Genomic DNA, 16,925 nt, shown 5'->3' on the forward strand with positions numbered 1-16,925 from the left:
TCCAGCTTTGACTAAGATCTGAATGTTAAGAGGTTTTAATACTGGTAATGGCCAAGTACTTTTGGTTATCTTACAGTGCACACCGCAGCATTAAACATGAATATGCAAAGATCTGGCAAAAGCTCCCTGAACTATTAATACCTAGTTCCCTAGTCTAAGCTTATTCCAGCCCACTGATAGCTGAAATGGTCAACATGCTTTCCTGCCACAGCTAAAAATCACCTAACCATGATATTGCCTACAGCTTAGCTATCAATACTTGTATTTCAGCAGAAAGGCATTTCTTCTAATCATAATGCTTCCAAGAAATACAAAGTTCCAGGTTAACCTTTTACCCAGGTCAGTTCTCTACAGAATCAAACATTTTCTCATTGCCAGCTGGTGAAATTTCAGTGATTTCTTCAGAAATTTCAACATAACTGCATTTGAGTTGAGTAAGCTTTTTTTCCCCTAGACTTGAATTGCTCAACATAAAGGCACCATAAAATATTTGCTCTCAGATTCCACATAAAGCACTTGCAGAGTTCTTCTGAAGGCTTGGAACTCTCTGGAAGCCAAGCATTCCACAATGGTAAGTCAAAGGTTTAGATTTTTTTTTTTTTTTTTTAATGAGGATACAGATAGTTATTTGCTTTAAAACTACAAAAGAAGGATACTTAAGAGAATCACCTAGTTACGCATTTTTAAATGTGGATATGTTCTATTAAAAAAACCTGCAAGATGCAAAGAAAGTAAGACATCTTTGTGAAGATTATTGTGAATTTTGTTCTTTGTTTTGTAATTCTTTGCAAGAAACCGTACACACATATCTCTTGGTCTTTCACTTGCTCTTATCCTTTTCTCAGAAACGTTTGTGAAAATATTCAGAAGTTTGTGAACATTTAGGACCATGCTTTCAAAACTATAGATGTGAAACAGTTTAAAATATAGTCCCTTTACAATTAAAAGTGTAATACACAGTGTATTCTGTCTGCATTTCTCTTTTGATCTACCAAGTGTGTCCTGTTTCAGCTCTTCAAGCCTCCAAATGTGTTTGCAGAATCTGAATCAGCAGTTAGGTAATGCTAAATAGATAGACAAAGCCCTATGGACCAGTTTTCCTCTAATTTACGCTCATGTAATCCCCAAAGGTACAGCCATCAATTACTACCTTGGATGAGAATCTCAGGAATGACGTAAGTTTTGCGGAAGAGGCAGTAGTTTCTGTAATATATGCAGATTCATAAATAAAAGGAGAAATTATCATCTGCTTCTTTCTCTGCCTAAGCTTTCCCGAGGGCTTGTCTGTACTCAGACAAGACTTAGCTGAACAAAACGATCTGGTATCTCATTCCACTTTCAAAGGCCATTAAATCCAGTTTGGAAGATTCTGTTCTGCAAGATGGCTGGTGGCATCTCCTATATGAGAGAGGGGTTGTTTAGCCTGGAGAAGAGGAGGCTGAGGGGAGACCTTATCACTCGCTACAACTACCTGAAAGGAGGTTGGAGTGAGGTGGGGGTCGGTCTCTTCTCCCTAGTAACAAGTGGTAGGACAAGAGGAAATGGCCTCAAGCTGCACCAGGGGAAGTTTAGGTTGGATATTAGGAAAAAATTCTTCACTGAAAGGGTAGTCAGACACTAGAACAGGCTGCCCAGGGAAGTGGTTGAGTCCCCATCCCTGGAGGTATTTAAAAGGCATGTAGATGTGGTGCTTAGGGACATGGTTTAGTGGTGGACTTGGCAGTGCTAGGTTAACGGTTGGACTTGACAATCTCAAAGGTCTTTTTCAACCTTAACGGTTCTATGACCAAGCGAAAAAAAAAAAAAGATTCCTTGAAATGCCTTGCTTACAGACCACCCAGAAAAACAACTCTGATGTTTAACTAAGCCCTTGGCATCAGTGTAACAGTAATAATCTCTGCCGTTTCTAATAAAGGATACTGTTTCTACCAGTGCTTTCTTACCTGTTTGATACCCTCTGCGCTCAGCCTACTTCTGCTTACATGTGAGCCCTTTACTGCTATCTGTTGCTTAGCTGATGTATCCTTTGGTTGTTACAGGGTAGGGCCAGTTCAGACAGTGATTAGACAACACAGACTTCCCCTTTTATTTCTGTTCAGATTCAGTGGAAGGTCCAGAACTTTGGTCTTTAGAGAGAGGGGCATGCCCAAGTTCATCTGACTGGCATTTCTACGAATAGCAAGATAAGGACAAATGTTGTAGCAAACAAAGGATAAAAATTCACAGAAGACAGCGCAGCAAAAGAAGGATTTTAGTCTTTCCATAAAGACATGGGTGACATCAGTAAGACCTCTGGTAGAACTGGCCTGTGCTGTTGCAAAGACCTGAACCAGTTTGGAGGAAAGCCACCACCAAACTCAAGATGGATGACTAATACACAGCAAGCAATATCCCAAGCATGTTGAGATCCTCTGTGGAAAGCCATGATTCTCTGAGCTCACAAAGCCCCGGACAGCTGCACAGCACAGATAGCCCCACAGATCCATGCCAAATGCACACGGAGCCTCAGCAGAGACCAGCTGCAATATTACATCCTACAACTTCATGGAACAGGAGTTGCTTGGACAATTTTCCTTTGGCCAGGCACTACAGAATAGCACAGTTTAAGAGTTTCAGTCTTCTTAACTTCTCATTCTGGCCATGGTCCTCAGCATGGCCACTGGCTCTATTCTACACCAAAGCCTCAGGAACTCCAAATCACAGAACCACTATGGAAATTAAGCATTACACCCTTCCCAGACCACTCCACAGACCCTCCTCCTCTCTTTTGCTACACCATAAATGTCCCTGAGCCCTGTAAGAAAGCAGCACATCAAGGATTAAAATAGCAGGTGTTTTCCACAGCAGCATAGATTCCCCTTGGCTCACCATCTGCCTAAGTTTCAGGACCTTTCAGTGTCTTGACATTCATGATTCAAGTAACCCAAGGTAGACAGCAGAGCTGCCTAAAAACAAAGCCTCTTACTGCTATTTTAAACCCTAGTTTCAAGTAGCAACAGCCTCTGGAGTTCAGAACAGTAATTTGGAAAGGTCTACTCATTTTATGATCCTTTCATGTTAATCTGCAAGTGCTATCATGAAAATTTAAATAACTTCCTCCACTGCTTCTCAGTCTCTGGCCATTCCTAAACTTTTGCCTTAAGTTATCCAGCTTGAGCAACCCATAAAAATAACCGTGTGCTCTCATGCTTCTCCAGTTCTTCTACCCCAGTATAACTGCCATTACAATGTTACGCAGGCTTTTTTAAAAAAGTCCTGGTTGTTCAGCAGGTCCCAGCAGACATCTCTGAAGAGCTCTTACAGATGTTTAGCTGTTGTCACCACTAGGCAAAAGCTGTTGCCACCACTAGACAAAAGGAAGGGTGTACAGTGACATGTCCAGACCTGTGTGTGCATGGTTTGACAAGATGGCTCATGTGCTGCTAAGCAGAATATACAGCACTGGAATTTTGCCCTCAGATGCTAATTTGTGTCTCTCTTCTCTACCCAGCCACCTATTTCAAAAAATTTACTGGAATATAATTAGGTCTGAGATCTCCACTCCACTGCCAAATTTGGAGAAATTGCTGTACCCAAAAGTGAAGCAATAGGATGCTAAACAGACAGCAATTTGCTGGAGAAATAGCTAAATCTGTCTCAAAGGCAATAAATAAAGCACTAATAAGAGTCTGACAGGGCTTTCAAGTGTATAATACTATTGAAGCTTTTTATGATTTCTAGAGATTGGACTTCAGCAGAGAGTGATGCTGCTGACACATTTCTGTCATACCATTTTGTCTCTTCCAACCTAAAGGAAAAAGTCATCAATGCAGTGAAGTATCTGGAGTGCCCTTTTCCAACATTTTCATGTACACATAAGGTTATTTCTAATTTTTCTTCAGGTTCAGTGATTTAGGTTTTGAAAAGAAAGATAATCAAAGTGGAATTGAATTAATTCCATGGGCTCTGTGCCTTTTTTACAGAAGAGCTTTCTGGCTTTCCTTGTTGCAATGGGCATCGTAGTGACGCTGGGTGACGCATACTGCTTTTCTAAAATGCACAAGCCAGGGGAGGCTGCCAAAGGTAAGAACAGGGAAGGTCCTCTCACTTGAGTGTTCTGTGGCAGCTCGGCTCTATGTGGAGCTGCCAGGAAGGGCTCAAAATACAAGGGAGGGGGGAGATATCAGAAAGAGGCAAATAGGAGGTTCCAGCACCAAGTTTCCAAAAGTAGGGAAAAACCAAGTCTTCCCCTGGACTGGGTATGGTTGTAGCAATATTATTGCTATTGGTGGTGGGTTGCTATTGCTACTCCAGCACGTGGAGCTGATGCTGGAGTTGAGGGTAGTTTTGAATAAAGTGTGGTGCCAGGTGGCAGACCTGGCTGTTTGGTTCCTCACTTTCACCCCAGATCTGTCACACTGAAACAGTGTCTAACAAGTGAATAAGAAGCAAGCTCAGGCTCTCAAAATAGTCCAGGTAATAACCTGGAGAACAAAATTACTTCTACTTTACTATTGCCAAGAAAAACATTTTCAGAAAACTTGCAATCACTTTTAAACTTTTTAGCCCTTATGTGGAGGCTTAAAGAACATGTTTTCTTTTGCTGCTATCTTACACAGGCTGTATCCTGGATGGAAAACTATACCCCTTTGGAGAGATCGCAAGGACAGATAATTGCTTCAGATGCAGCTGCAACCCAGAATCAATGCGTTGCTGCTCCCTGTAAGTTTTAACTTTTTGGTAGCATCATTGCCCATAGGAAGACCACAGCTTTCCATTTACTGGGACTAAATGAGTTCCTAAGGGCACAAGAGAGCCTTTCCTGACCCCTGTCACAGAGCTAGGGCAAGCTATATACAGCTCTTGATCATTTGGATCCTTGTCTGTGTTTACCTGAGCTCACTTTCTGCTGACTGGGAGTGGACACAAGCCCTTCCAGACACATCCAATTGGTGCTTGCTTTTATTTTGAGCAACCTGTGGACCCCTCTTACACTGCAGTTAAGTCTTTCCTTAGCAGGGAAAGTGGGGGTAGGAATGAATTCATTCCACAAGGGACTTAAGTGAAGCTCCTTTACAGGGCTTACGATGATCTGAATCCATTTCAGGAGATGCTCTTCTCCAGTGAACATGCTGACCCTAGAGTGAGAAGCCTCTGCTCTGAAGTATCTATCATCTCCAACATCCTCCTTTCCTCTTATCCAACCTTCTCAAAGGGCCAAAATGCCTTGATTACGATCATAGACTTTGCTCAGGTGACACTCAATCTGTCAGGAAACATCTACCACATTCTAAGCAAACTGGCAATAATGAAAAATTAATGGAAAAGAGATAAAACATGCGAAGACCATGCTTATGTCACATTGTAGAGTGCTGTGCTAGAAATCACTATGCTAGTGCTGAGCATAATGGTGCATCTACACAGCGCAGTACAGCAAGGCATCATTTGAGGCCCTGGAAGCTGTAGCTGTGTGTCACTCAAGGTAGCTAGGCTGGTCTTAGCCATAGTTTTAGAGGTATCCCACTCAGCACTAGTTCAAGCTATAATCACTGAACCACTATAGCACTGAATATTGCTCTCAGTCTAACATTTGCTTTCTCTTTGCCAATTGCAGCTTTCATACTCCTGTTGGTTATGACAAAGAGAACTGTAAAGTCGTTTTCAACAAGAAAAGCTGCGACTATGACGTGGTGCAGAAGAGTGACCCCTCAAAGGAGTGCCCTGTCTATTCTCGTGTGGGCTAAGAACCCACCTGCTCCAAACCTCTTTGCCCTGTGGAATTCCTCCCCTTCCTACAGATGCTTTGCCATCACAGAGAAGCTCAAAGACGTGGGAGGTCTTGTAAAAGAGAGTACTTCAGCAGCTCACTTTTAATCTCCTAATTGTTCTAATTCAGTATACAAGATGTATAATCAGATACAATGTGTCATTTCTGTCATTACTTGCATTGATATCACTGAGCTTATCTGAATACAATAAATCCAGATGAAACATCCAGAAATGCTTCATAATGATAGAATCATAGAATTGTTTAGGTTGGAAAAGACTTGTAAGATCATCAAGTCCACCACTAAACCATGTCCCTAAGCACCACATCTACATATCCTTTAAATACCTCCAGGGATGCGGACTCAACCGCTTCCCTGGGCAGCCTGTTCCAGTGCCTGACTACCCTTTCGGTGAAGAAGTTTTCCTAATATCTGATCTAAACCTCCCCTGGTGCAACTTGAGGCCATTTCCTCTCCTCCTATCACTCGCTTACCTGGGAGATGAGACCAACCGCCACCTCGCTACAACCTCCTTTCAGGTAGTTGTAGAGAGCAATAAGGTCTCCCCTCAGCCTCCTCTTCTCCAAACTAAACAACCCCAGCTCCCTCAGGCACTCCTCATAAGCCTTGTTCTCTAGACCCTTCACCAGCTTCATTGTCCTTCTTTGGACATGCTCCAGCACCTCAATGTCCTTGTTGTAGTGAGGGGCCCAAAACTGAACACAGTATTCGAGGTGCGGCCTCACCAGTGCTGAGTACAGGGGCTCCATCACCTCCCTGGTCCTGCTGGCCACACTATTCCTGATACGAGCCAGGATGCTATTGGCCTTCTTGGCCACCTGGGCACACTGCCAGCTCATATTTAGGTGTCTGTCAACAAACACCCCCAGGCCCTTTTCCACCAGGCAGCTCTCCAGCCACTCTTCACCAAGCCTGTAGCTTTGCATGGGGCTGTCGTGACCCAAGTGCAGGACCTGGCACTTAGCCTTGTTGAATCTCATACAGTTGGCCTGGGCCCATCGATCCAGCCTGTCCAGATCCCTCTGTAGAGCCTTTCTGCCTTCAGGCAGATCAACACTCCCACCCAACTTGGTGTGGTCTGCAAACTTACCAAGGGCGCACTCAATGCCCTCATCCAGACCATTGATAAAGATACTAAACAGGACCAGCCCCAGTATTGAGCCCTGGGGAACACCACTTGTGACTGGTCACCAACTGGATTTGACTTCATTCACCACCACTCTCTGGGCTTGGCTATTCAGCCAGTTTTTTACCCAGTGAAGAGTGCACTCATCCAAGCCATGAGCAGCCAGTTTCTCCAGAAGAATGCTCTGGGAAAGAGTGTTAAAGTCCATACTAAAGTCCAGGTAGACAACAGCCACAGCCTTTCCCTCATCCACTAAGCAGGTCACCTTGTCATAGAAGGAGATCAGGTTGGTCAAGCAGGACCTGCCCTTCATGAACCCATGCGGGCTGGGCCTGATCCCCTGATTGTCCCACACGTACCACGTGATGGCCCTCAGGATGATCTGCTCCATAACCTTCCCCAGCACTGAGGTCAAGCTGACAGGCCTGTAGTTCCCTAGATCCTCCTTCTGGCCCTTCTGGTAGATGGGTGTCACATTAGCTAACTTCCACTCAGCTGGGACCTCCCCGGTTAACCACGACTGCTGGTAAATGATGGAAAGTGGCTTGGCAAGCTCCTTCATCAGCTCCCTCAGTATCCTTGGGTGGATCCCATCTGGTCCCCTAGACTTGTGGGCATCTAGGTAGAGTAGCAGGTTGCTATCTGTTACCTCTTGGATTATCGGGGCTTTATTCTGCTTCTCATCTCCATCTCCCAGCTCAGGGGGCTGAATACCCTGAGGATAACCAGCCTGACTACTAAAGACTGAGGCAAAGAAGGCATTAAGTACCTCAGCCTTCTCCTCATCCTTTGTGGCGATGTTGCTCTCAGATATTGTGATTCCCGTTTGCTTTCTCAAACAGGGGGAAAGCAATTCTTCTAGCACAAGTATGCTCTCAGTAACTGTTAAAATACTTTCAAGAAGTAGTCACAGACATTGTGGGGTTTTTACAGCAGTGCTTCCTGGGCTTCCTTTTTGACACCGCTATGCAATGCGTACTGTTATTATGAACTAAACAGGCCAGGTGTAATTCTGGTGAAACCTGCCTGTCATGGTTTAATCCCAGCTGGCAACTAAGCACCATACAGCTGCTCGCTCGCTCACCCTCACCCCCCCCTCCTGATGGGATGGGGGAGAGAATTGGAAGGGTAAAAGTGAGAAAACTCATGGGTTGAGATAAGAACAGTTTAATAATTGAAATAAAATAATAATGATAATAATAATGAAAAGGAAAATAACGACAACAAAGAAGAACGAAACCCAGGAAAAACAAGTGATGCAACCACTCACCACCCGCCAACCGATGCCCAGCCTGTCACCAAGCAGCAACCACTGCCCCCCCCAGCCAACTCCCCTGAGTTTATATACTGAGCATGACATCATATGGTATGGAACAGCCCTTTAGCCAGTCTGGATCAGCTGTCTTGGCTGTGCTCCCTCCCAGCTTCTTGTGCACCTGGCAGAGCATGGGAAGCTGAAAAGTCCTTGACTAGTGTAAGCAGTACTTTGCAACAACTAAAACATCAGTGTGTTATCAACATTATTCCCATACTAAATCCAAAGCACAGCACTATATCAGCCACTACGAAGAAAATTAACTCTATCCCAGCCGAAACCAAGACAGAGCCACAACAAGCCTCTTTATGTTGTTCTGTTCTAGTTGCTCCCCATCAGGAACAGACGAGAAGCATGTAGAACCAGAAATGGGAGGAAGCAGGATTTTATACATTACAGTGGAAAAGAGCAGAGAAGAAAAAAGAGAAAAGATCCCAACAGCCAAGGTATTCCATGGATTTGGCTAGGGCATTCTGTGGCTGCCCTCCCCACCCCAGTCTGTTCTGAGTCCATGCAGCAGTAATATCCAACTGCTAAGTTTTATCTTCATGGAATCAGTGACTAACAAGTTCAGAAAACGGAAACAAGCTCATGCTCTCTAAATAGAGCTGAAATACAGTGTAGGTGGGGTATACTCAGGATTAACTGAACTTTTCAAAAAAAAAAAAGCCCAGAGGTCACTGAACTAAGTAACCGACAGTATAAAACTGAAGTTAAGCTTCTTTTCATTTTGTGCATGCATGTACAGGTTGTATTAAAGATGGAAGACTGCACAAATTTGGTACCACCTGGAGGACCAAAGGCGTGCTTCCAATACCAGTGCAGCCAAAGCAGGGTCCACTGTCACACCATGTAAGTTCTACAAAGCCAGAGGCACCAGTGGCAAGAACTACAGCAATGCTCCCATCTGCCACCCTTCCTATAGCTAACTCCTTAAGTCACACCTCCACAAAAAGTATTTTATTTTTCATAGTTATGATATTCATTTGCTTAACCAGCTGCAGGGTCAGGATAACAAGCTGTGATTGAAATCACTGTGTTCTCTCATTTCTGGAATAAACTTTTCTGTCATTTTCTGATTCACTGAGGATTTCTAAGATCTTTTTATTACCCTGTGGCTTGAATTGAAGGTTAGAAGTGTAGGAAATATTGTGTTACCCATAAATTGGAGATCTCTTTTTGGCTAGCTCTGCCACTCGTATCCATTCTGTTCTACTGCCTCTGGACTTTTGCCCTTTCTGCTATAGCATTTGTGGCTATCTTCCTCAGTGCTACCCACACTGCAGAGATGGAGGTCTCCTCCTTGCAAACACAGCCTGGCATTTGTGGTTGATTCTTTAGATCTTCCTGTCTGTCTCTATGTCCCTTGCTTAGCACTGAGCCTTCATTTGGAGATCATGACCTGACAGGATTTTCCAGACTAGCTGAGGAATTAGCATGTGTTTTAAAAGAATGCATTTGTGCCTTAGGAAGAGGGATCTTTGCTTATCCACAGAACTAAACAGGGAAATAAAAATGAAGTGTTTCTCATCCCACTGAAATTGCACTGAATTAAAACTGAAATTTGGCCCAGGGACTCTGCTACATATGGAAGGAGACAGGGGTGTTCAGATCAGGGGAGAAATGACATTGTTGTCTCCAGCTTGGGCCTCCCAGCTTGAATTGAGACCTTGATTCAAATTTCTGCTATGCCACATGTTACCTGGGACAAGTCACTCACACCATCTGTGCCCCTTGCCTGTAAAATTAATACAATTCTTTGCTAATCCCTATACCAGGAGAGATCTGAGGTCATAGGCTTTGAGGTTTGTGGGTATATGACCCTCAGAGTTAACAAAAACATTCCCACCAAGATAAAACTTCCTTCTACCACATTTACAACATGTTTCTGTGTCAGCAGTGCACCATATATTTTAATGCTGTTTGCCTGTGCTTTTTCTTAAAACAGTTGCCCTTTCCTCACATGCAAATGTGGCAGACTAACAATTGTAAAACTAGAAGACTTCTTCCCCTACCAGGGCTACACAGTTCGCAATGTTTGAACCAACTAGATCAAAGCAAAGCAAAAGGGGACTGTACTTGACTCCTTTGCTATCAAATTACTGTTCTAAGCATTCAGAAAACATGTCTGTCCCTGACATGTACAACCTCTGCAGAAAGGGGACCCTTTCTCCCTGGCTACAGGGATGAAAATACATAATGCCTATTTTTCCCTTGCTCACAGAGGACCTGAGTGTATGGGTCTTCTACATGATGGAAAACAGAAAAAGGAAGAAAATGGTTGTCTAGGACCCTTTTCTAAGGGCCTACAGATGCCAGGCACTCTCCACAGAAACTCTGCTTTACATGTAACCCTTCCAACCAGCACTCCTTTTCCACAAGAGCCTTCTTTCATCTTCAGTTGATGAACAAGAGAGCTGAATAATTGTTCAAAGTTCCTCACTTTTAAAACCTAGATGGTTCAAACTAACCTTGCAGATTTTGTTGTGAGTGACAACCACAGCATCTCTAATGGGTTTCTCAGGGCAAGTGCTAAATATTCCTTCCAGGCTTGAAATTCCTTTTGAAGTACCTCCCATAACTGCATTCCAGATCTGGTGTGGCACAAGAGCCACACCTATTTATTCAGTGCCTTTCAGAAACAAACCTTCCTGTATATAATTGGCTTATTTTAATAATGTCCACCCCATGAGGTCATTTTGCAGAAACCTCATTGGAGTTATTCATGCATGTTCAGTTTGCTCAAGGACTGGTATCATGAATTCCCTCTCTATATAAGTTCTCTGAGAAGATGAGCTTCTTACAGGTTGTCTCCTTACTAAAGGCCTCATAATTCTGCAAGAATGGTAAGTCTTTACATCTTACACTGTAAAAGACCATGGTATTTTGCTATAAATTTTAAAGGAGGTTCTATAGGATTCATCTCAGTACTCAGAGATCTAAGCAACTCGGAGAAAGTAGAAATTCTGTGTTTTGAGCTAAAGTCAGACAGATAGACACAGGCAGGTAAGAACCTTGAGTAAAAGACATCAGCATGTACATGGCAGGAGAGGTCTAATAGGACTCCAGCTAAGGCTTTTTATTATAACCTGTTTTCACTTACCTATAATTTTTGGAAGTAATTTCTTTTCTGGCAGAAAGCAGCTCGTTTGTGTCTCAACCTAGAACTGGCCTTCATTTTTGTGAAAAGTCTGGATAATGTCTGAACATTTAGTTAAACTCAAAAACATTATCTTAATTTTTACTCATTTGCAGCTCTGTTGCAATTCTATGGGTTTTAATCTCTCCTCTGCAAAATTAAATGCTAGTTTTTCCTCATCCCATCTCTCAGATGGGACTTTTTATAAGTCAGCAGTTCTACTCTGTCAAAAAAACCCCACGCTAAATACAATATATATGTGGGTATATGTCATTGTTCATTCCTGGTCTACCTTTCCTCTCTTACCAACATCACAGCTAATTCCACCCTAGAGTTCTTGTACTTATTTTCATCATATCCCCAGTGAAACACCTTCAAACATTTCAAACTAATATTGAAGGATAGGGGACTCACTGAGGAATTTAAGCTGAACTTTCAGAAAAAGCTGCTGACAAATATCAAAATGTAGAATTATCTAGGTTGGAAAGGACACCTGCAGGTCATTTGGTCCAACCTCCTGCTCAAAGCAGGGCCAAATCTTGAGGGTTCAATTTCAGCTGAAGTTCTTAAGCTTATTCCTAATCCTTCAATATTAGGGTGAAACACCCAGTGGGTTCTTCAGACTCCAGTAAAAAAGTTGTTTTTACAACTATGAGTGAGGTTAGTGGCAGAGATGGTCAGTGACCAATCCTATGGAGAAAATAAAGACAAGAAAAAATGAATGGGGAGGAGAAAGGCGTATAACACTCTCCTTTCACAAACAGTATCTATCAGTCTTGTATTAGGCAATGCTTGATTTTTACAGCTTGGAAAGACAGACTCTTCTTTCCCCCCTCCCAAATGATGCTCTGCCTCTGCTCCTTCTAAATGGCTCGGTATTCCTGAGTGTGTGTTAAAGCGTCTAAACTGCAAAAGACAATGGATTTTATTTTGAAACCACAATGTATTTTCCTATTTCTAATGGTATTATTTATCATCAAGACATCTTAATCTTTACTTAAGTATTCATATTAATTCTGCTTTCTTGTTCAGAAAACCATCTTGGCCTGCCTTCTTGTTCTTGCCATTAGCGTGACACTGTCCAATGCTGCTTGCTTCTTGCAGCCATTGAAGCCAGGGATGTCTGATGGTAAGATCATAAATAAGAAGTCGACTGTCCTCAACTTGACAGACATCACCACAAGCAGTGCCTGATTTGGTTTGTCCATTCAGTGCAATTTATCACAATTTAGAGATAAGTGGAAACGGTGGAGAGAAACCACTAGGAAATGGGGGGGGATGCAGTGTGGAGAACAGGGAATTTATAATATGTTATAAAAAAAAAAAAAAGAGTTTAATCTGAGGAACATCACACAGGCCAAATTACAAATGAATTTTGTCCAGAGAAATAACATGGGATTCATTTATAAATCTGCATGAAGTAATAATGAATGTTTTCACTATGGCAGCATGTTTAGAAATACAGAAAAGGGAGGAGAAGAACCTTTCTCTATGCGTGTGGTCAGTATAAAGCAGGAAACAGATTAACAGATGTTCAGCACACTGGTCAGTTTACCGATTAGTTGTTTCCCTATCCCAAGGACAGTTCTTAAGAATAGAATGGCTGCTCCCCTTGAGTCTGGGACTACTCTTCCTGAACACAGGTAGTCTATCAGTCTGCAGATGAGTGGAGCTGCAGGAAAATAAGTGCTCAAAAGAAACATGCAATTATTTGGACACAAGAAGCACTGATGCATGCCAGTATGAAAAATAAACCACGTGCCCCAAAATAGAGCTTTTTCTGGGAAAGCTAGTGATCCTACTAGAAAAATGAGTTAGCATTGCCAAAGAAACAGAACATATTTATAGGCAAAGATGCAACCTAGAACCCCAAATTCCTCCACTCTGTCTTGTCCTGTCCTCATAAAATCCTGCTTTCCAGATCACTCATTTAGGAAGCCTATTCATAGAATCACAGAATAGCTTGGGTTGGAAGGGACCTTTAAAGGTCACCTGACATCTTCAGCTAGATCAGGTTGCTCAGAGCCCCATCCAACCTGACCTTGAATGTTTCCAGGGATGGGCATCTACCACCTCTGTGGGCAACCTGTTCCAGTGTTTCACCACCCTCACCGTGAAAAAATGTCTTCCTTATATCTAGTCTAAATCTACCCTGTTTTAGTTTAAAACCATTACCCCTTGTCCTATGACAACAGGCCCTACTAAAAGGTTTGTCCCTATCTTTCTTATAAACCCACTTCTAGTACCTGAAGGCTGCAATTAGGTCTTCCCAGAGCCTTGTCTTCTCCAGGCTGAACAACCCCAAATCTCTCAGCTTTTCTTCAGAAGAGAGGTGTTACGTCTCTGATCATTTTTGTGGCCCTCCTCTGGACCTGCTCCAACAGGTCCATGTCCTTCCTGTGCTGAGGACCCCAGAGCTGGATGCAGGACCCCAGAGCTGGATGCAGGACCCCAGGTGGGGTCTTGCCAGAGTGAAGTAGAGGGGCAGAATCACCTCCCTCGACCTGCTGGCCATGCTTCTTTTGATGCAGCCCAGAATACGGTTGACTTTCTGGGCTGTGAGCACACATTGCCAGCTCGTGTTCAGCTTTTCATTCACCAGTACCCCACTTCTCTGCAGGGCTGCTCCCAATCCTTTCATGCCCCAGCCTGTATTGATAACAGGGGTTGCACTGACCCAGGTGCAGGACCTTGCACCTGGCCTTGTTGAATCTCATGAGGTTCACATGGGCCTGCTTTTTGAGCTTGTCCAGGTTCCTCTGGATGGCATCCTGTCCTTCAGGTGTGTCAACTGTGCCACTCAGCTTGGTGTCATCTGCAATTCCGTGACTGTTGGACAGGCACTTTGTATATAATATGTGCTTTCTTACTGCAGCTGAGGATTGGGAAAAGTTTTCCAGGCAGATTTAGTCTTGCTCTAAACGAGGAGTCAACAATAGTTGGTGTTAATAAGGGAGGAAGTCAAAGCCTTTTCTTGATTCTGACCAGGTCTGTGCCTAGTTGTCTTTCTGCTGGGTGTTCCGATTCCTATATTTAAAGATTACCTACTCCAGGAAACCCGATGCTGCCAAGAACCACAGTAAACAGAGGAACCCAGGATACCCTTCTCCATGCATGAGAATAGTAGCAGTCCTGCTCTGTTGGGGACCCTCAGTGTTTGCCAGATAGGGATGTCAATGTAAAACGCCAAAAAAGATACCCATTTTGTACAAGCAATAGCATTGTTAGTGCAATAGGTCTGACACTGAGGGCTGCTTGCACACTATGTTTTCAGGCTGCCTTGACTCGAATGGAGAACTGCATGAATTTGGTTCCAGCTGGAGGAGCGCAGACTGCAATGATTGCTCCTGTTCCAGGGATGCAATCCGCTGCTGCTCCAGGTGAGTTCAGAGAAGCAGTGGGAGTTTTTCTCCACTGCCATGATACAGCAAAAAGCACTTCCCTTCACACAGGGGTTCCTGAGAAATGACCGCAACCCTTCTGTCACTCACTTCATATCACAAAGTTATACATAAACCCAACACCATCATTACTGAGCATTCAAGAAGTTCCTCTGACCACTATAGCTCATGTTTAAAAAAAAAAATTCTTTATTTAAAAGTACTTAATTCTTCTTGGGGCTAAAATTTCAGGCAAGATACTGATTCAAGAGACAACACATAGTTACTTCAGAATTTTCTACTGCTCCTAATCGAGATCTTCCCAAAGCCACACATAGCCCGCTGAGAAGCAGCTCAAGATACACTGGTCTGCTTGTAATTTTTATTATAGCAACACCCAACCACTGCTGCAATTCTTGTTCCATGTTGTGGCTGAAAAGAAAGATCAATAATATTTGAGTAGTAAATAAACACAACAAACATCCCTTGGGTATAAATCAGATCAGTAAACAACAACTGTCCCCTAATCCTGCTCTAAGCAGCAGGCTAAGTAACTTTTGAGCTGAGAGCTTTGTGCGAGCTCCCTTTTCTGCTCCTGAACACCTCCTCAGTGTAGCCTCTTCATATTGAAAGTGTAGATACCATCTGAAATGGAAGCTGTTTACTTCTTGGTCTCATCACCTCTTTGTCTTTCTTTTCCCAATGACAGCTTTGTAACACCAGTTGACTACGATAAAGAGAAGTGTGTAAGCATTTTCAACAAGGAGACCTGCACTTATGAAGTAGTGGAGAAAGATGATCACTCAAAAGAATGCCCAGTCCGTGGGTGGGTGGGCTAAAAGAGAAGGTTTATGGATTTGGAGGATATTTCTTTTTTTGTCTGTTTTAAGGGTTCTCTCTCTCACAAATTAAAACACACTGAAAAATACAGCTGTTGAGTGAAACCTACTCATAAAACCTAACACATAATAAAACTGAATACCTACTCACAAAAGACTCCCTTGGTTTCTCTGCCTTCTGCTTCCTTATGAAGCAAGAACTGACTTGTTCCTTCCTTGAGAGCAGAAATTAAAGCTAACATTTTTAAGCGTCCTCAGTAGCTGCTAATTTTAATTCTTCTCCAGTCACACTTCGGTGCCAGGGAGTACATTTTGTTATCTGTGCACAGCTGTATCTTAAAGCTAAAATAAAATCAGATGAAGCATCAGAAATTCACGTGACTTATTTTCTTTGATGGAAACCTAAAGGATTAACATTCAAAAAAAAACATGGGAAAGAAATGAAAAGCAACTTAAAAATCTTTCTGAACACTCTCTTTTCTAAGACACTGCCTTATATGATAATCTTTTATCCTATATGGTTCCCTGGAGCCTGCCCAGCCTATAGACTGAGAGAGCCACCAGCTACCCAGTCTAACCCAGCACTATACTTCCATTGCACCCAGAGCACAGCAGACTCAGTCTTTAACCCGGGGTTTGGGTAAAAGAAAGGGTCCTTTATTCAGATTAACCCTTAAGAAATTCAAGTTATTAAATTGGCCAATGGGCAGAATTGTGGCTGTATGGAAAGACTGATCTGGACTGGGCTCAAACAGGGAAGCATCCCAGCAAATCCACAAACAATAACTGAGAGGGATGCACATGCTGGTATAAGCTCTCCTTCAGGGCGGTGCTTCATAATCTTTATGGGTACATTTGTTCAGTTTTCTCTTTCCACAAGTGACTATGAGCATCCTACGTCTCCATGTCTCTATTTCCTTGTAACAGAAAGAGCGTGTCAGAGCTTCCATAGTTCCACATTTCAAATTATGGAATGAGCACACACCTTGTCAGCAGGGCTCAGTCTTGGTGTCTGCAGGGGCAAGGCAAACCTCAGCTTCTGTCAGCCTTGACCACATGTGCTCCAGTAAGTAACACAGGACCCTAGGAATTACACCCCAGTGATTTATTCCACCTCTGCTTCCCTTTCTCCTTCCCCAGGAAGGCAACCCTGTTGGTTACACTTTTTTTAAATTGCCTGCCACATACCGTCTTGGAAGAGGGCCCATAGTAATGTACTTTATACAACAGCTTGCAAGCCAAAGCTGCTAATGTTACTGTGCAAATAGACTAAAGGTGTCACAAAGCCCATAAGGCACGCACATCAACAGTGGTAACAATTACATCTACTGGGAAAAAGGTAAGAGGGTTCTGCATGA

At 43.1% G+C, this 16,925-nt stretch overlaps 2 protein-coding genes across 3 annotated transcripts; both read left to right on the top strand.

The window, feature by feature from the left end:
* The first annotated feature begins 488 nt into the window (after positions 1–488).
* On the top strand, positions 489–5,865 carry LOC104013338 (beta-microseminoprotein). 2 transcript variants are annotated; one of them, XM_087767165.1, is made up of 4 exons: positions 489–571; positions 3,963–4,062; positions 4,599–4,701; positions 5,594–5,865. In XM_087767165.1, exons 1-4 carry the CDS (start codon positions 569–571, stop codon positions 5,721–5,723), a joined length of 336 nt encoding a protein of 111 aa, XP_087623291.1. In that variant the 5' UTR covers positions 489–568; the 3' UTR covers positions 5,724–5,865. The 2 variants fall into 2 exon arrangements, with proteins under 2 accessions (XP_087623291.1, XP_009464106.2); XM_009465831.2 differs by lacking the exon at positions 489–571 and having other exon boundaries at positions 3,939–4,062.
* Positions 5,866–10,905: 5,040 nt separating this feature from the next.
* On the top strand, positions 10,906–15,943 carry LOC104014066 (beta-microseminoprotein). The gene is made up of 4 exons (XM_087767003.1): positions 10,906–11,055; positions 12,381–12,477; positions 14,623–14,728; positions 15,438–15,943. Exons 1-4 carry the CDS (start codon positions 11,053–11,055, stop codon positions 15,565–15,567), a joined length of 336 nt encoding a protein of 111 aa, XP_087623129.1. The 5' UTR covers positions 10,906–11,052; the 3' UTR covers positions 15,568–15,943.
* Positions 15,944–16,925: the final 982 nt, after the last annotated feature.

This window comes from Nipponia nippon, unplaced genomic scaffold, assembly GCF_047370975.1.
Source record: "Nipponia nippon isolate SJK-2023a ecotype South Korea unplaced genomic scaffold, ASM4737097v1 scaffold_3, whole genome shotgun sequence".
NCBI classification, from domain to species: Eukaryota; Metazoa; Chordata; class Aves; order Pelecaniformes; family Threskiornithidae; genus Nipponia; species Nipponia nippon.

Excerpts from the sequence above, each read along its gene's own strand:
- LOC104014066 (XM_087767003.1), top strand. Across the intron at positions 12,478-14,622 it reads GAAGCCAGGGATGTCTGATG|GCTGCCTTGACTCGAATGGA; the intron begins GTAAGATCATAA and ends CTATGTTTTCAG. Across the intron at positions 14,729-15,437 it reads GCAATCCGCTGCTGCTCCAG|CTTTGTAACACCAGTTGACT; the intron begins GTGAGTTCAGAG and ends TCCCAATGACAG.
- LOC104013338 (XM_009465831.2), top strand. The coding sequence starts at position 3,939 with ATGGGCTCTGTGCCTTTTTTACAGAAGAGCTTTCTGGCTTTCCTTGTT. Across the intron at positions 4,063-4,598 it reads GCCAGGGGAGGCTGCCAAAG|GCTGTATCCTGGATGGAAAA; the intron begins GTAAGAACAGGG and ends TATCTTACACAG. Across the intron at positions 4,702-5,593 it reads TCAATGCGTTGCTGCTCCCT|CTTTCATACTCCTGTTGGTT; the intron begins GTAAGTTTTAAC and ends TGCCAATTGCAG.